We start from the raw sequence: 20697 nt of genomic DNA, 5'->3' as shown, positions 1-20697 counted from the left end.
AATGCTTCAGAAAATTATTTAATAATTTTATAAATTAATAATTTTATTTATAATTTTAATTTAAAATATATTTTAAATAGTTATATAATTAATAAAATATAATGAATAAAATATAATAGAATAAATATATAATAGTATATAAATATAATTAATAAAAATATAATTAATAAAATAATAAAATTAATAAAATATGATAACTAATTATATTTTAATAATTAATAAATTAAATAATTTAAAATATATAATTTAAATAATAATTAATAATTATTATATAAAATTAAAATTATCATTATTAAAATATTTCAAAAAATGTTCTGTGCTTTTGCCCAAAACTTTTTTTGAATGATTTCATTTGAGAATTTTTTTGTGAAGAATTGGTCTTATTGCAAAAAAGTTCATAAAAGAATTTAAAATCAATTATACAAACTTATGTGACCGGACATTTGTCGCACATTTACTAAGAAGAAAAAAAACAAAGAAGAAATCTTCACCCATGTTTATCAGCCACTCTGAATTTTTATTATGTTGCGCTACCGTTTAGAAATGAAGAATAACATTTATAACAAAAACAAAAAATAATTTTTTTTATTTCATTCAACTTGATTGTTTTTTTTTATCAAGAATTTGTTTTCACAGATAAATTACGTCATAAAAAGAGTACATCAAAATCATTTCTTGAAAAAAAAGAAAAAACAACCCTGTATTTCTCAATGGACTAACTCCCAGGCCCATGTGATGAAGTTGGATGCCGCCCAAACGAAACGCCTTAAAAACTGAAGACGTCAGATAGTACTATATATATAGTATAGTATTTTTATAGTAAGTGATTATAGTAAGATGATTTGACAACATGGAAATTCTTCAGTCCTTCAAATTACTACCTCCCGTCCCAGAGGCCCTTGTCTCGCTCACTCCATTGATATGCATAAATAATTTATCTGTACCCACAAACTCTCGCCTGATTCATTGTCAACTTTGACCGAAGTGCAAATGGCTGGAAGCGTCCCAGAGGAAGACCACATCCCAGACAACCTGACACTATTTGCGGTCAACTCACTTCCTAAAAAACTGACCTACACGAAGCTTCGACCATCCATCATAACAGATCACTGGGTAGTGGTAGCAGACACTGACAGATCACTGATAAGTGGTAGTGACGTTTAGTTCTCGCTACGTTGGCAACCCATCCAAGAAAAGGCTCGAGGAAGAAGAAGAAGATATTTGGGGAGAAGGTCTTATTTTTTGGAATCCGAAATTTTGAGATATTGTTTCTGATTGGTTTGTATTAATGAAAATGAATTGTAAAAAAAATACCTGCTCTCATTATTGCCCTTCAAGCTTGCATTTTAAAATAAAGAAATAATAACAAATAAAAAAGCTTCCCCTTAAACATTACTGTGCTTTGCTAGTCACTAATATATATATATATATTTGTTTTTTTTTAAGAAATTTCGATGAAACTGAGATTAAAAAGAATCTTTCAAATTGCATTTCGTTCTTTTCACCAACGAACCAATTAAATTTTTTTTAAGGCAAAATACAAGATTACAATCATATACTGCATACTCTTTATATGCCTCCAATCTTTGATCCTTAATATTTTGAATCAATTTTTATTTATAAACTTATTCTTGTCAAAAAAACAAACAAAAAACACTGCTTCCAATACAACAACATTTTAAGTATCTCATATTTTCAATTGCAGAACACACTAGTCTTGACGTAAAGCCTTTATCAATCACTTAATATATTTTCCATAAAACGTCGATGAAATTCTGATCGAAGCGAATCATTAATGAAGATTTTATCTTTCTTTTCTGGCTCAGAACGAGAACAATTCTTGAAGACTACGTCATCATCCCAACGTCTTTTAACGCGGAAATCGGCTTTAGTGGCAGTGCTAGCATATTGAAGCAAGGGATTTCCTTGAAGAAGATTCTCAGTTCTAATTTGCTCCTCATGTCGCCTTTGCTGTTCTTCCTGAAAGAAAGAAAGAAATAAAGAAACAAGAAGAAAAAAAAGGAAATCAAAAACTCAGAAATTATAATAAGTGATTTCTGCAGGGAATACTAGAAATAATAAAAAAAAAGATCAAAATTACAAGATTTAGGGGGACATAAAGGGCAGTCACCGTACTTTTCATCATAGGCAGCGCGATAGCGCTGCCTAAGTAAAGATCAATGTGGGCACAATGTATTTTTATTTATTTTTTTTTCTTTGGACCAGGGCACTTAGTATCGAAGGAGTTGTCGCAGAAACTTCTAAAGGGACTCATTCGGTAGGAAATTGAAAGGGCTAGTGTCTTTTTAATAGTCAAAATTGATTGGAGGGCAACTAAACTCCTCCCACGCCCACCATTTGCCCAAACACGTTCAATTAAAAATTTCAGATAGCTATTTTGTTCAACTTAGTTGAAAGATCCGAAAATTATGTCTTTCAGGATGACAACCCCCCCCCCCCAACAGGCCTCAAGGCAAGGGTTTTAAGTTATGCCCTGGGGGCATTTAAGGTTTATATAGAAATGATGATCGTATAAACTTCAGATTGAATCGGAAGTCAGAAGTTCTAGTGCCCTCTTAAAGATTCAGAACGATCAGAGGATGGATACCCCCCTAACACACCTTGTATTTTCCCTAAATGTATCTGATAGAATTCCGAGATGGCCATTTGTTGTCGCAAAAGACAAAAAACTGAAAGGGCTAGCGCTTTTTATAATAGTCGAAAGTAATTGGAGGGCAACTAACCCCCCTCCCACGCCCACCATTTCCTCAAACACATCCAATCAAAATTTTGAGATAGCCATTTTGTTCAATGTAGTTGAAAGAGCCAGAAACTATGTCTATGAGGATGACAATCCTCCTACAGCCCTCAGGGCAAGGATTGTAAGTTATACCATGGGGGCATATAAGTATATATAGAAAAAAATTGTATAAACTTGCGGAGGGGGATCATTCGATTGGTGGTCAAAAGCTCTAGTGCCCTTTTTAAGATTCAGAATGATCAAAGGGTGGATACCCCCCCCCCTCGCCCTCATATTTTCCCAAAATGCATCTGATAGAAATTTTGAGATGGCCATTGTCGTTTTAAAAACTTCAAAAAGAGTTCATTCGATTGAAAATTGAAAGGGCTAGTGCCCTATTTAATAGTCGTAAGTGATTGCAGGGCAACTAACCCCTCTGCTACAGCCACCATTTCCACAAACCAATCCAATCCGCATTTTTAGATAGCCATTTTGATCAACGTGATTGAAAGGTCCAAATTTTGAGATGGCCATTTGTTGTCTTAGAAACTTCAAAAAAGGGTTCATTCAATTGAAAATTGAAAGGGCTAGTGCCCTTTTTAATAGTCGAAAGTGATTAGAGGGCAACTAACACCTCTCCTATAGCCACCATTTCCACAAACCAATCCAATCCAAATTTTTAGATAGCCATTTTGATCAACGTGATTGAAAGGTCCAAATTTTGAGATGGCCATATGTTGTCTTAGAAACAATATTTATTTTAATTTCTTTTCGTTTTGGACTCATTTATTGATCGATGCTAATTTACGGTAGTTTTCAGCTTGGTAGATTATTTGTTTTTATTCTTGCTCCCTTTTGGTTTAATTGAGTTCTTCACTTTTCTTTGAAAAGCTTATTTTGTGGAAAAGGTTTTTTTTATTTTAATTAATCAGAATAATAAGCATTCATAAAAGTCATAAAAAGCTTAAAACCACGATATTATAACCCTAACCACTTATAGACCACAACTCAAGTTTAACGGATCTTACATACATTTGGAATCAAAATAATAATCCGATTCTTTTGATATATCTATTGGTATAAAAAATTCGTTTTTTAGGGTTATGGTTACTATTGAGCCGCGTTGCTCCTTACTTACAGTTCGTTGCCACAGACTGTTTGATACTACTACGACTAATAACAACTCGTCGCAGTACCAAGCCGCCTAAGGCCAACAGAGCTATGCACGCTCATCCTCCATCCCAATCTATTCAAAATTTCCCTTTTTACAGGCTCCCAGGAAGCTCCCATTTCCTTTAAATATTTCTTTATGAGGTCCTCCCACCCCAGACGAGGACGACCTGCTTTCCGTTTAGCCCTAGACAATTGGTCAAAAAGGACAATCTTTGGCAATCTGTCATATTTCATCTGCACAGCATGCCCTAGCTACCTCAACCTTCCTTTCATTATAGCCCTAGAAAACGGGATTGAGCCCTATTTTTCTTACAGCCCACTTTTTGAAATAGAGTCAGTCATATAGGTACCCAGGACACTCCATAGGCAATTTTTCTGGAAAACATATAGCAAATTTTCATCTGATTTTCAGAGCGACCATGCTTCAGAGCCATTTTTGACCACTGTCATCACTGTAGCTTCCAACATTCTAATCTTGGTTTGCAGACTTATCTTCCTATTCTTCCAAACTTTTTTTAAATGTGAAAAACCCTCTGAGCCTTGGCTATTCTACTGTTAACATCATCACTGCTCCTGACGTCTTTACTAATAATGCTACCAAGGTAAGTGAAGCTGACGACCTGAGCAATCTTTTTGTTACCCAGTGTCACCTTTTCATCTTCACTTATTCCTAGTCATAGTGACCTAGTCTTCTTAACATTAATTTTCAAACGTATTCTGGCACCCTGAACTCACAAAACCTCTAAAAGTTCATTCAGTTTGCTCACACTTTTAATCATCAGCATAATCTAAGTCCACGAGAGTTTTTCCTCCCCACTTGATTCCAAGGTCTCCCATTGTCTTTCCAGTGCTCCTTAAGACGAAGTCCATCAAAATGATCCATATAAAGGGGGATAGAACATAACGATGCTTAAATCTTAATTTAATACAAAACCAGTTGCTAACCTCTGTTTGATACCAATTGTGTTTTTCTTACATTTTTTTATATAACGAAAAGAGAAATCACCAATACAAACCTTAAAAAAAAGAAGAAAATAAAGACAGAAGGAGAAAAGGAAGACTGTTTTCTTAATTAGCGATTAATATAGACCAGCACTTGAATGAGGCCTTAACCCTACTCATCCAAAATATCTGCACAAGTCTTGTTTTACAGTTTTATTTAAAAAATTCTACACGTTTTCTAGTATTTTCATTTCGTTTTAATTGTAAACAGAAAGACTGTGTGGTCTAAGAGATCATTGAATATTTTTGTTATATTTACTTATTGTCTATGCGTTGGTATAACAATTTTTTCACAAAAAAATAACATCCCACTTTGTTAGTATTCAACATAAATGACCTAAGATAACATAAATAAAACTTAAATAACATAGCTCAACATAAAATGACATAATGACCTTTCTTATCGCTTCAGCAGCTCTTTCTGCTTTGATACGCGCAAGCTCAGCCATAAGTTCAGCAGTGTCGTCTTCATCTGAATCACTGGAATCTGAATCCGAATCACGGTCATCTGAAAAGAAAGCAAATTGAAGTAAAACAAGCAAGCAAGAATAGAAAGCTCTCTCTAATTATGAGAAGAAAGCAAAAAAGCTGAATGCGAATAATGGTTTAATGAAAAGGAAAGAAACTAGAGTAGGATTATACAAAAAAGAGGATGCATTTAAACATATTCAGAATCAGAATCGTTTTATTGATACAGACTGTCATAACTCAAGAATAAATTCCAACTAAATGGCTGTCATATTTAGAGAAAATAATAATAAAAAAAACAATCCCTGTACTATGTGAATATAAGTCTTAACTATAAAAGAAAGGTCAAACTCAGACTAGAGTCCAGCAGTTATCACGCAAACTAGCTTGCCAAAGCCTAGAAGCATAAATAAGTAGGATATAAGCAACTTTTTTAGGTAGAACAGGGATTTTTTTGACAAGAATTTTTTAAGAAGGTAGGACAGGTACTATTATTATTAGAGATTTATCACCTATCAATAGATAAATAATAATAAATAAAAAAAGTAACAGACACATTAGTAATGTACTCATGTGTGGATGCACACATTGAATATCCAGAATTGCCTTCAGCACATTCTGGATATGCAATGGTTTGACAGAATTACGAACACTTTCGTTTATGAAAAAACTTAACATTGATTGTCAAAAAAAAAAAAAAAAAAAAAAAAAAAAAAAAAAAAAAAAAAAAAAAAAAAAAAATAGAAGATGCAGATTGAGCCACATGGTTTGCATGGGTGATGGCAGGCTTCCCCATCATTTCTGGTCCTGTCCTCACGCCTAATATTGGAAGACGTGGACGACAGAAACCGATGCTTGGCTGATGCTTTGAGCGCTACATTAGTGGCAACTTCGAACAACTTGTGGCCACAAGCTCTTCACAAGCTGTTGCGGAGAGGCACTGTTGGACCCTTATGTGGCAGCGAGCATAGGAGGAAGTAATTAGTAAAAGACACAGTATAGAGTGAAAAAAGAGAAAAAATAAAATGCACTTCAACAAAACATTATAAAATCCCACTAAACCATGAATAAGCAGATTTATTTGCATGAGCTTGAAAATTTATATTTCTTCTTTTGACCAACTTCTACCTTGCAAACAACAAATGTCAAGTTTGATGTAAAGTCAGGTAAGAATCAACATAGGGAGTTTAGTTCAATGTTCCCTCCCCCTACAAATCTCAAGACGTATATGACTATTCCAATAGTTGCTTATATTCTCTATATAATATGTCTATTTTTTTAGAAAGTTGAACCCCTCCTCCTTTCCAATCTAAATTCATGCCTATGTGGATGCATACCATACGAATTTTTCATTTGCAGAGTAAATATCTATCCTGTATTTAATATATTTGACATGCTTAACTTGTGTACACATATTCTCAATATTTAGTATATTCCCGAAATTCCCTGGAAAAGGTACAAGCATAAGCTGCCACATGAATTATTTCCTTATGTTTTCGTTTCCATACCTGCATCTATACTGGCCTGAATAGCTTCCTGCCGGGATCGTTTTGCAGCAGGAGCAGGTTCAATTGCTCTGCGATCTCTCTCTGCTCCTCTTCCTCGTTCTTTATCTCTGCTTGCTACTCTTTCCCTTTCTTCCAAGTCTCTACGAAAATCACGGCTTCTAACCTCTTCATTTGTGCCTTGACCTGGCTCTCTACGAAAAATATGCAAAACATTAGTTCAATTTCACAGTTTGAAGTGAACCCCATGTCCAGGAGCATTTTTCACTCCAGTTCCTTTTATTATTGCAACAAATATTTACAAGAGCACTATTCCAATGGTCTCCATAAGGCTCCATGGCCCACAGTATGGAGACTAACAAATTTTAACTATTTAAAGACAGTAATAGACCTAAAGAATACGATTCCCAAAGTCAAGCCACTCACTGACTCTCAATTAAAAATATTTCCTTAAACTGGAGGGTATCTTTCACCCTAACCATCTGTCAAATAAGAATCAGGGACTTCCATATGTTTGGGTAGAGAGGGTGGTACATAAAAAGAGCTTTTTCCAAGAAGTAAATACCTAATTTTTTATTTTTGTTTGTACCTTAAAACCCTACTGTGGAAAATGACTGTGTTTATAAGCCTATTTATTTTTGCATAAGTTATCTATTACAAATATATCTTAATTTAAGCCCACCCTCTATCTCCCACTAAAAAATGCTGTCCCAACTAAAAATGGACTGCTAAATATGTCTCTTACTTACAAACTTCACACAAAATAACTCTGACAAAGTTGCCAATGCTATACAATTGTACTGTTTTGGTACAATTTAGAAGTCCTAGTATAATACAGTACACCTTAAAATTCAATGGTCCAAATCAAATTTTACATCACATTTTGGTATATTACGTCCTATTTCTCATTTTTAGCTTTGATACCTGGTCCAATTTTACTTATTTCAAAATTATCATGCAGTCACTTCTGGTAAAAATATTCAAAAAGAAGGGTTTCCATATTTACCACACAAAATACAAAAGATTATCTTCTTCTTTCTTATTTTACTGTTGTCTCCTTGGTCTGTAAGGTTTTCAAACTAATTTTCAGGAGGTACCAAACAATCCCTTATGGTTGAAAAAATTGGTTCATTTTATCACATAACTTTGGCAACACTGAAATTTGACTGCATTAAAAAAAAATAAATATGGGGAAATAAAGACCAATGACAAAACTTGACAAGAGCAGAAATAGTTTGGATATCATGGGGCTGATAGCCCCTATTCCCTTCCATGTTAACACATAATTTTAAGTTCTAACACATAATAAAAACTTCTGTATCTACCTTTTTTCATCTTTTATAATAAATGTACTTTTTTCATCTTTCAGAATAAATGTACTTGTTTAGGGGTGTTTGCTTCAGCATTCAACATTTTTAATTTAAATTTTTACAGAATAATTTATGTTTCTTTTTAGTTGTAATGTTGTTCCTTGCTTTCAGTTGCAAAAACTTGCTTCTTTATATTAAATTCCTCCTTTTACAAATAATGTGAGTAAATCTGAATCACACTCTATGACAGATCCCCTACCCTCACAGGAAACTACTCATTGGAAAGTCTCTCCTATGAAAAATGTACCCCCACTCTCTTAAAATTCCTTCTGGACAATTCCAACCTTTCAGAACCCCTCCTACATGAAATTTCTTGCTGATAATTCAGCCATGCTGACAATGAAAAATTATCTTTGGCATACTTTCATTTCAAAAAAAACTAAGTTCTAATCGTTTTTTTGATCACTCTGGAAGTCTCCCTTCCATGGATTTTTTTTTACCAAAATCAAAACAAGCTTTAAATTTCCTCCAGAACATCTCCATATGCAGAATTGAGTTGGCAGACAAGAAAGTTAAGATAAATAAAAGGAACTTTGTATAAGAATTCTGTCAAATCCTCCCAGTGTAAGAATTTCCCTCCACACAGAAAATTAATCCTAAGCACAAAATCCACCGCAAAAATGACTGTATACTTCCCAATAACAAATACTCTATGTAACAATGGGCAAATTCTGTAACTTAATGACTTATCCCCAGGGGCTGTGGGGGGTTATTTTATCTCCAAAGGCATAATTTTAGGACCTTTCAACTATGCTGAACAAAATGCCTATCTCTGAAATTTGATCAAATGATTTTAAGGAGAAGAGGGACATGGGAGGAGGGCTAGTTTCCCTCCAATCTTTTTGTCACTTAAAAAGGCCTCTACAACTTTTAATTCCCATTCAAATGAACCCCCTCTTGATGTTCTAGGACCAATAGTTTAATAAAATGACCCCTGGAAAAAAACATGCATCCATGATCTTTCTTTTGACAAAAAAAAGCCAAAATTCCACATTTTCTAAGACAGGAGCTTGAAATCTCTAAAGTAAGATTCTTTGATATGCTGAATCTGATGATGTGATTTCCCTTTTTTTCAAAAATCAGGCAAATTTTTTCTGACTTGTAGCCTTTAATGGGTAAAATTAAGCTCTGTGAATCCTATATATTTGGAATAAGCATAATAAGCCAATTTTTTTTATGTATATAGAGATATCAAAATTTTCGTTTTTTAAGAGTTTTGGTTACGATTGCGTCTAGTCACTCCTTAGTTTGTTACTAGTAATCGCTAATGTTATAATTGAGTTCTGGAACCTACCATTGACTTTATTATCAAATTAATAATAATAATGGTTGTCTTTAAGGAAGAAGAACTGCCCAAATGGTTGTACCATTCTTGGCTGTACAGTCTTGTACCATAAATGGTTGTAGTTTGATGGCAGCACCAGGGATTTTCAAGAATAAAAACATGTTTTCAATGCCAGAAGTTTGGAAATGGGAAGAATAATTATTGTTCATTAATTCCAATTTGTGTCAGATATGCAAAAACTCACATATAAGAACACTCCCCACTTAAGTTGGAAACTAAAATCAATGGAAAAATGCAATATTTATGTATCAACTGTGGCGAAAACCACACAACATCAAAACTCCGAAAGTAAAACAACAACATTGAACTATAACAGACATTGGGGAGTAGCAACAAATGAAAATTGTGAGAGCTACTGTAACTTCTAGAAGTTGTGTAGAGGCATTGTACAAATCTAGCCACAAAAATCAACAAACCATCCAACATACAGGATGTCCAAACTATAGCAGTGAGACAAAGAAAGCATCAACACAAGTCAAACAGCAATGACCATACCTCCTCAAGTTTTTGACACAAATAGCCTATTAGCCAGAGAAAGTGTACCCAAGCTAAGCAGTGTAATTCAGACCCTTACAGGAGAACAATTAAATGATGAAAGGACTACAGTGATTGGGACCACTTTCAATGAACAATACTGATTAAAACACATTAAACATGGAACTGTCAATTATTTCCACACAATAAAATAAAAGTATACATAGAATAAGCTCAGGAACATGGAGTAGAAATTTTCTCCCAGAAAAATCCATAGCTCAATTCAAGAGTAAAGCAAATTATAAGAGTTTAATGTCACTAGAAAAGACAGAAGACAGCTGGAAAAGGAGAAGGGACTATGATAGGCATAAAGAATTCATTCTATTTTAAGAGCTTTAATTTTAAGTATCCCAAACATTTTGAGTTGAAGGGAGGTTGATTTGGTAGTGGCAGATGTACAGGTTATACTACTAGAGTAAATCATTTATTATTCTTTATATGTATAATCCTTCGGGTTCTATCATAATAGGTGAGGTTTGACATTGATTTATATTAGTATTCCATACGATAGATTGTTCCATATTTGGGGATCTAAATGCCCATCATCTGCTTAACAGTAATTGCCCATTGCAGAGCAATCCAGGGACCAACATATTTGATATTCTTATGGATAATGATTTATGCTAACACAAAAAGTCTACAAACAAGGCTAACTCCATCAGCAAGCTCCCAAGCAACAATAGACTCCAATTTGGAAACTATCTTTGAAATTCCAAGGTTAAAGTGATAGAACAAGAAACACTAGTTAGTGATCATAATTGCATAGCAGTAGAGATAGAAGGAATATTAAGACAGTGGAAATACAGTGAAACCTAACCAGGAATGAATTGTCCCATAATGAGTTGGGATTATTTCCAAAAACATTAAGAAAAAGCTAGAATTTACGAAAACATTAGCAAAACTAGGAATATAGAAGAAAAAAATACAACTATTCCAAATGAAATGTTAAAAGTTGATGAGAACAATGTAAAAAAAAAAATTAGGCATGAGCAACAAAATATATACACTCCTTGGAGGAATATGCATGTGAAGAAGCAAAGAGGGAAACTAATACCACCAAATGAAAATTCTATAAGCTAGAATAGAAACTCAAAAATTTAAAGTAATAACGACATCCAAGAAGGAAGCATGGGAGATATATTAAGCCAATTTCAATTTAGAAAACTCACCACTCAAGTTAATAAATTCATAGAGAATATGAATAACAGAGAACAAGAAATAACAAAGAACAAGAAAAAACAAGCACATGAATAATCTTTAAGGAAAGTAGTGTAACAATTGATGTCTTTTGACAAAAGAAGAATTGAAATATATTACAAAAAATACCAGAAAACAGTCTATTCTAAAATCATCCTGGAAAGAACTGAAATTCCTGAAAATTTGGAAGTAGACTTTTATCAATAATGATACCTAAATGAAGATAGGATAAGTAACAAACAAGGAACCACAGATTTGTTACCTTTTAGTTAATGTGTGGAAAAGTATTTGAAAGAATATTATGTATAATTTTATACATTTATAAAAAAACTGTCTTGCAAGAAAAAATTGCCATTTGTTGCTGATTTGGAGATGGAACCTGATTTTGGTTAGTCTTAATATGAAAATGTTATTTTGAAAATAAGTTTGAAGAAATTTTTAAAAAGAGCCTGATATCATTCAAAAATAGCATCATAGCAAAACAAAAGAACACCATTTTTGAAATCCTAAACAAGAAACTTACAGCCCAAGTTCAAAAAACAAGAAAAATTGCAGTTTGCATGGGCAGCACTGATCTCTTTTTCTTTGTTATTAGTAGGGCAACAAAACACCATAGAAAGTTGTCCAAGGGCTTATTTAAAAGCTTGTTATGCCACTTCTGTCAGTCAGTCTGTCTGCCAGTTCTAGTTTTGCTAGTTTAGGCACTTCCAGATAAGCTAGGACAATGGAATTTGGCAGGAGTATCAGCAACTGAACGAAATTAAATTAAAAATAATCATTTCCCTGATTCAACCATCTGGGGGAGAGTGGGGTGGTGGTGGTTGATTTTGAAAAATTAGAAAAAATGAAGTATTTTTAACTTACAAATGGGCGATCAGATCTTAATGAAATTTAATATTTAGATTGATATTGTGTCTCAGAGCTCTTATTTTAAATCCCAACCGGATCCGGTGACATTGGGGGGAGTTGGGGAAGGGGAGCCTAAAATCTTGGAAAACGCTTAGACTGGATGGATCAGGATGGAATTTGGTGAGAAAAATATACACAAATCCTTGATACATGATTGACATAACCGGAATGGATCTGCTCTCTTTGGGGGAGTTGGGGGGAGGGTTGATTCTGAAAAATTAGGCAAAATGAGGTATTTTAAACTTACAAAGGAATAATTGGACCTTAAAATAAAATTTCATATTTAGAAGGACTTAAAAACTCAGATCTCTTATTTTAAATCCCAACCAGATCCAGTGTCATTGGGGGGAGTTGGGGGGGGGGAGTCTTGGAAAAAATTTAAAGCAGAATGATCAGAATGAAACTAGTTGGGAAGAGCAAGCACAAGTCCAAGATACATGATTGACATAACTGGACTGGATCTGCTCTCTTTGGGGGAGTTGGGGGACAGAGAGTAATTCAGAAGAAGTTAGAAAAAATGAGGTATTTTTAACTTACAAACAGGTTTACAGGTTAAAACAACTTATAAAGAATGAAATTTGATATTTAGAAGGATCTTGTGCTTTTAGCTTTCATTTTAAACCCCGACCAGATCCAGTGACATTTTGGGGAGTTGAAGGGAAACAAGAAATCTTGGAAAATGCTTAGAGGGGAGAGATCAGGATGAAAATTGATGGGAAGAATAAGCACAAGTTCTGGATACATGATTGACATAATTGGAATGGATCTGCTCTCTTTGGGGGAGTCAGGGGGATTTCCAGTTCTTTGGCAAGTTCAGTGCTTCTGGATGTCCTAGGACAATGAAAATTGGTAGGCGTGTCAGGGACTTGCACAAATTGATTCGATAACAGCTGTTTCCCCAATTCAACCATCTGGGGGGGGGACTGGAGGGAGAGGAAAAATTCAAAAAAATTAGAGGTATTTCTAACTTACAAACAGGTGATTGGTTCTCAATGAAATTTGATATTTAGAAGAACCTCATGTCTCAGAGATCTTATTTTGAATCCTGACTGTATCCAGTGATGTTGGGGGAGCTGGAGGGGGAAACAAGAAATTTTGGAAAACATTTACAGTGGAGAGATTGGTATGAAACTTGGTGGGAAGAATGAGCACAAGTCCTAGATAAAAGATTGACATAATCAGACTGGCTGACCATAATTATTACAATTGTACAATTTTATTACTTCAAAGCTTTTCCACTTAAGAAGTGGCACCAAAAGTGCCATTTTTAGTGCTATATTAAATAAAATAAAACAAATTTTTTTTAGCTGAAAGTAAGGAGTGACATTAAAACTTAAAATGAACAGAAATCACTCCGTATATGAAATGGGTTGTCCCCTCTACAATCCCTCGCTCTTTGTGCTAAAGTTTTTAATTGTTTTAAAAAGTAGAATTGTGGCAAAGAGTCAAACTTTAGCATAAAGAGTGAGGTTAGCATCTATAGCAGCTGTTGTCATTCTTTTGAGCATGCTGAGCATGATTTAATTAATGAATTGAGGTAAATATTAAATATGTAAGTTTATGTTGACAACAGTACAAAGGAAAAAAGCATAATATCATTAGCAATAAATTGAACAATAGTTTTCTATTATGCTAGGAGTGTGGCAAATATAAAAGAATTATGTAATACCAAGAATAGCAAATACAAATTACATTCTAACCACTTTCACAAAACAAGGGGACTTAGGCTGTATGGTACTTTGCCACTTTCCCATAAAATGGGTATAGCATTAGAGTAATTACAAGACTTATATAGACAAATAAGACACATAAGCCATATGATTGCAAGATCATATATATGATCATATCAAGATCATGTATATAGTAATCATAAGACATTATCATTTTGTTGAAAACAGCCAAGAAAACAGCACTGAGAAAAAGTAGTACTATTCTGTTGAAAACAACTGATAACTTATACTTTGATTGAAAATTTACTATTTTTAAGAGCTCAAAAAGTGCTTAAATTTGAATTTGTGATAGAAATGATACCCTAATATATGGCAATTAAGGCTATTTATACTTGCAAATCAGGGATATGGTGGTAAATTTCAAATTTACATCTATAGTCAGAATTACATCCTGGATCAAATTTAATATTCATTTGGGTAAATTTATAGCAAACCATATAATTGGCTTTTGTATAAAGTGAATATACTGCTTGATGCCTTTTTTATGCTCTTTACAAATATAATAATTGCTTGTACCTCAAATTGATATTTAAGCACTTTTTTAGCTCTCAAAAATGATAAATTTTCAAAAAATTATGACAGTTCATGTAACTAACTTATCATTTATGACAAAATAATACATGTCTTCTCTATGCTGTTTTTGACAAAATAATACTACATTTTCTCAGCACAAAGAAAAAAATGCCATAACATTGGTAAAATTAATTTATCCAAATTAATGTTGGAAAATCAGTGCTTGTGGATTATTTGACATTAAAGAACTGGATCTATAATGAAACAGTAAGTTTGAGATCAATGTTTTAAAGTTTGAGACAAATGTTTTTAACCTTTTTATACCTCATATTTAGGTCATTTTTAAGAGCTCAAAAAGTGCTTAAATCTGAATTTGGGGTAGAAGTGATTATTGTATTTTTTTTTAGCATAAAAAAGGCATCAAGTGATATATTGACTTTATATGAAAGCCAGTTATATGGTTTGCTATAATTTTACTTTTGTTTGTATCAGAAATTAGCTTTACCCCCTCTCTTCTCACTAATGTGAGAAGAAAGTAGTTTAAATATTCAGCCTTTGCTTTCTCCAGGAGAAAGCAAAGGGTGAAAATATTTGGAAAAAAAGGACAGGTATTCTTTTCAGAAGAGGTGGAAGTATTAAGTGGAGTGCCCCAGGGAACCATCTTGGGACCAACTTTATTCAACATTTATATTAATGATGCACCAACCACAGTCAAAAATAAAATAAGTCTTTATGCTGATGACTCCAAACTCATTGGAACTGTTGATACACCCAATAAGAGAGCCTCTATGCAGAATGACCTGTGGGCACTTTCCCATTGGGCAACTTTGTGGAGGCTTGAATTCAATGTAAACAAATGTCAAACAATCCACTTTGGAAAGAAAAATGAGGAATGCCCTTATCATATGTTAGGGATGGATGGATCAAGGCAGACTATTATGTCATCTGAAGTGGAGAGAGACTTGGGTGTCATAGTTGATAATGAATTAAAATTCACTATACACACACAGACAGCCATAGCCAAAGCACTCCAAACCCTGGGCATTATAAAAAGAACAATCACTAGCAGGTCACCTATGGTGATGACTAAATTATATAAGGCATTGGTCAGGCCTAATTTGGAGTTTGGCATGTGTATTGCTAGCCCCCTCAACAAAGGTGACCAGCAGAAGTTAGAAACAGTTCAGAGATGGGCTACAAAAGCAATTGAGGGATGCAAATATTTAAACTACTCATCCTGTCTGAAGAGGCTGAAACTCCCCACTCTTGTCTACAGACGTAAAAGGGGTGATATTATCATGACGCATAAGCTCCTGAATTACAACTCTCCATTAAATAAGCTATTTCAACTTGACCAGTCTGCCAGAACTAGGGGGCATAGTCAGAAACTGTATCAGAAGAGAGCTGCCACTAGACTACGCAATAACTTCTTCACTTATAGAATAGTGAGTTTGTGGAATTCTCTCACTGAAAAAGCAGTCACTACCCCCAGCACAGCTGCCTTTAAAAGAGCTGTTGATGGAGAATGGTCATCAAAGCCATGGCGAACTGAGTGGGATGCTGTTGTGACGTCCAACCATCATCATCACTAACCAGCAATTCTACAGGATTTAATCCTTATTTTGCTGGACAATGTGATTTAAGGTAACATGCAAATATATACCCTGAATATGAATTGAAATATACCCTGACTTGGTATGTAAGGGGGTGGGTATAAAGTTCATTTCCAACACAAACACATGTTAACTTTGGATATTCCATACAGTTCTGATAAAAGCAAAAAGTTTGTTTCTTAGCTACCTGAATAGTCTGTTAAAATACACCTTACCTGCAAATAGTAGCTTGTCTAGAATTTTACCCAAAAATAGAATTTTACGCATGGCGAATCCAAAGAGAAGGGTTACATAAAAAGTTGTTGAAACAAAGTTTAACAAACCTGTATTTCAGTTTTGTATGACCAGGCAAATCCCTGCTTGAGTATTGCTTTGAAAGAGCTGATAAGTCATTTTTGCCACCCTTCGCTGGGTCAAATGTCGGACGAGCAGCTGTTGTCATTCTTTTGAGTGCGCTGATTTACTTTTACCAACAAAATAAGGCAAATCAAAACAAATAAATAAGTAGTTATCAGAATTTCTTCACTAAATACTTTACGGCGAAACAGACACCGACGAACTATTTAGAATAGATGCCGCTGCGTGGAAACATCTAGATTTTGTCTAGTGTTTTAATTAATGAATTGCTGTAAATATTTAATTATCTAAGTTTTTGTTGATGAAAGTACAAAGAAAACAAGCATAATATCATTAAAAATAAATTGAACGATAGTTTTCTATTATGTTAGGAGTGTGGCAAATATAAATCAATTTTGTAATACCAACAATAGCAAATACAAATTACATTCTAACCACTTTCCCGAAACAAGGGTATATTCCAAACATTAAATGGATATAGCGTCATAGCAATCACAAGACATATATAGACGAATAAGACGCGCAAGCCATATGATCGCAAGATTATAATGCATATAGTAATCATAAGACGTTAAATAAAGTTCCAAAAAAGAACATTGCTTAAATTACAGCCATGGTTTGCAACAATCTCAGCGTAATCTGTTTGTAATTTATCACTGATTTCAAAGATATGTTTTTTTGCATCAATGCTAAGAAGAATCACAAAGCGATATTTCGAGCCACTATAATAACGAAAAGGTGGCAGTTTAAATAGTTCACATTAACTTATCATTAAGTGACGAGTTTTCGAATTTAGGGATGTGTAAAGATACCAGCTCGTTGTTGGCGCTATCAACTAAACCAAATGCAGACATTATATAAATAAAAAAGTCGTAATAAAACAAGGGAAAGGCATCCTCGAAAAATTAAGGGTAAGTAAGCACTGCAATCATAAGTAGAGTAAACCCCTCTTTGCCTAAATCCGTTGTGAACAGGTATAATTCCAAAAACTAGACCGCTTGATTTTGCTTTTAAATAAGAATTATAATACAGAATTTCAATACCAAAAGCACAAAAGCATCAATTTTGATCTTGTGTCAAAAATAAAGGGCCAGAGAATGGACGACACTACCAAACATGCCAGACACGCAAAGTGCCAATATGTGTAAGACACACACCTTTACACGAAATGAAATTGTCTCGAAGTGACAAAAATGACTTGGTGTGCATGTTGTTAACCAATGAGAACCAAACAGATTTCAACTTGTGATTAACTGCATCTACAAAGTCTGATAATAAAAAAAATACAAAAAACTGTCAAATAACTTGCTAATATTACAAATAACTGTCACATCCCTATACCATATACAACAATTAGGATCCTTCATGCTTTCCAAAAAAGAAGTTTCCACAGCCCCTAATAGTGTACGTGAGACGAAAGAATAAAAAAAATCCGAAATAATAGCAGCAGATACTGCATTCCAAAGAGCAACTCCTTGGAATGCAGATTCAGATTACGGTTGTAAACGCTGTCTATACCAGAAAACTGAGATTTCAATCAGTCTGCTGACATTATGTCATTTGAAGATGTAGGATTAATATTTGGTTTGATACTTTATGGGGCAAACCCTAAGACAAAAAAATCGAGAACTTTGAACGAAGAGCATAATGAACAATGGAAAATAATTCAAGATAAAGTTGAATCCAGGGTTTTTACAATATAGTATTAGCACACGAGGCACCAAGTACCGAAGAATTAGCAACAAGCTTCCGTTCGTTCGGCGGTTTCAGAGTTAAAGAGCAAGAGTCGTTACAGATCGCACTCAACACTTGCGATTCAAAAACATTTTCCTAGACAGGTATTTGTAAGCAATTCCAATTCGAAGCAATGAAACTTATGCTATGGACTTTCTTTGACTTAGGTTTTGCGCTACACCTAAGCTGACAATGGGCTTTGAAGGCCTGAGCCTCGACCCGCTGATAGTGGGTCTAGCCCTCCTAATAATAAGCTGACAAATTTATGAACAAGCTCTTTCACTAGGACCTACTGCCTGTTCGGCGTTTTTCATGTAATTTACAGTATCCAAATCAACACAAATTTAACTGAACTAGAGCGTTTGATGAAACCAAATTGCAGTATAATAGGCTGTACGAGACTTTGATGCTAGCTAACAGAGAGACTAGAGTAGCAAGACATAAGGGCCATTTGTATGACTCTAACTACGAATTTTATACTTCTGCAAACCATTTGCACAGGGAGAACTGATCATTAATATTGAAGGGATACAGATTTGTAAATATAAGGTGAAGTATCCACAATATCTCTTTTCTTTGTCTATATGAATGCTAAAATATCCGTAGAGTATCAAAGCTTGTGCAGTGATCAAGGCTAGAGTGTGATCGGGCACAGTGCATTTCCTGTGTTTGTGCATTTCTACTATCCTAGTACAGTTCTAGGTTGATTAATGCCGAATTACGTATACACAACGATTAGCAATCACCATCAACAAAGCTCAAGGGCAATCGTTAGAAAAATGCGGTATAGATATGAAAACGGATTGTTTTCCCATGGACAATTATTATGTTGCATGTTCAAGAGTTGGTAAACCTGACAATCTATTTATATGGACAGACCATAGGACAGCAAAGAATGTTGTATATTCGCAAGTTTTACGTAGTTAAATATATATATATACTAGCTGTTGGGGTGGCGCTTCGCGCCACCCCAACACCTAGTTGGTGGGGCGCTTCGCGCTCCCCCAAGCCCCCCCGCGCGCGTAAGTCGTTACGCGCCATATTACTTACGCGCCATTGTAGTTGTGTCCCTGTGTCCCACCTGTGAATATAGATAGATTTATATATGTGTTTCAAACTAAGTAAAAATTGCGAATATACAACATTCTTGGCTTTCCCATTGTCTGTGCATATACAAAGCCGTATGTACTAATAATGACGTCATATGCAAACGCTCTTTTTACAAACAAACAAACATGCATACACACAACTCGTTTTTATATAGATAGATAGATGGATAGATACAATACAAATTAACTGCGTAAAACTTGCGAATATACAACATCCTTCGCTGTCCAATTGTCGCTGCATATAAATAGATTGTCAGGTTTACCGACCCTCGAACATGCAACGTACAATTGTCCATGGGAAAAACAATCAGTATTAAGATCTATACCACATTTTTCTAATGATTGACCTTGAGCTTCGTTAATGGTGATTGCAAATGCTAATCGAATTGGGAATTGCAATCTTTTAAATTGAAAAGGCAGATCCGTTGGAATCATGGGAATGCGAGGAATAAGAACAGCCTCACCCTCAGAAGGCCCTGTCAAGATTGTGGCCTCTATTAGGTTTTCCATTGTTTTTTTTTTACCGCAAGTCGTTTGCCATTGCAAAGCTTTGGTGGATTGATATTTCTTAAAAGTATTATTGGTACGCCTATTTTTAGTTGTAGCACGTGTGGTGGAAACCCTGAAAGATCCACGGAATTTAAAAATTCAGATGGATAATTAACCGCTTCATTTGGTTCCAAAACTGTGACGACTGACTTGTAAAGGACTGCCTGGTCTCGAATCTTGGTCAAAATAATATTGTTGATTTCGTGGACGTCTATATTTTTGGGTGCGAGAATCGCTCTTTCACTTAGCCATTTATTATTTTTATAATTTTTTAGAATATTCGGAAATACTTTTTCAATCAATTCATTTTTGGACGTCACTAAATTACAGAAATCAGCAGGTAGTTGTGATAAATTTGCCCTTTTACTTTGAAAGTAGACATAAATTGATCTGGATTTTCGATTTGGGCTCCAAACGACGTCATTTGGAAACATGAGTTGTATTTTGTGATTTGTGACAAAAAACGCTTAGATTCTGACGTAGTTCCAGTAAGGAAAGTCTTCAATGGCTCTGGTGGTGCAGCCAATAGAGGAAGTTTAACTTTTCCTGAGGCGCAATACATTCCCATTGTTTCACCATTGAATTTCAAGGCCTTGCAATAGGGACAGATTTTAGACATTGTCCCGATTTGAACACATCTACTCAAGCTATAATCATCGACTGGGCTGTACCTGAATGCCAGGCGATAACTTTCAGGTTTACAACTAAAAATAGGCGTACCAATAATACTTTTAAGAAATATCAACCCACCAAAGCTTTGTAATGGCACGTGACTTGCAGTAAAAAAAAAACAATGGAAAACCTAATAGAGACCACAATCTTGACAGGGCCTTTTGAGGGTGAGGTTGT

At 34.5% G+C, this 20697-nt stretch overlaps 2 protein-coding genes across 2 annotated transcripts in view; both read right to left on the bottom strand.

Moving 5' to 3' along the window:
• The window catches only part of LOC136037384 (IWS1-like protein), a 438978-nt gene that overhangs the window by 212818 nt on the left and 205463 nt on the right, over nucleotides 1–20697 (bottom strand). The window lies entirely within an intron of this gene.
• On the bottom strand, nucleotides 1598–16636 carry LOC136037380 (protein CWC15 homolog B-like). The gene is made up of 4 exons (XM_065720110.1): nucleotides 16423–16636; nucleotides 6892–7082; nucleotides 5311–5423; nucleotides 1598–1980 (listed from the first exon to the last, which is right to left on the bottom strand). The coding sequence occupies exons 1-4, from the start codon at nucleotides 16539–16541 to the stop codon at nucleotides 1735–1737; spliced, it is 669 nt and encodes a 222-aa protein (XP_065576182.1). The 5' UTR covers nucleotides 16542–16636; the 3' UTR covers nucleotides 1598–1734.

This window comes from Artemia franciscana, chromosome 16 (assembly GCF_032884065.1).
Source record: "Artemia franciscana chromosome 16, ASM3288406v1, whole genome shotgun sequence".
In the NCBI taxonomy this organism is placed as follows: Eukaryota; Metazoa; Arthropoda; class Branchiopoda; order Anostraca; family Artemiidae; genus Artemia; species Artemia franciscana.
This window is presented reverse-complemented; position numbering and strand designations above follow the sequence as displayed.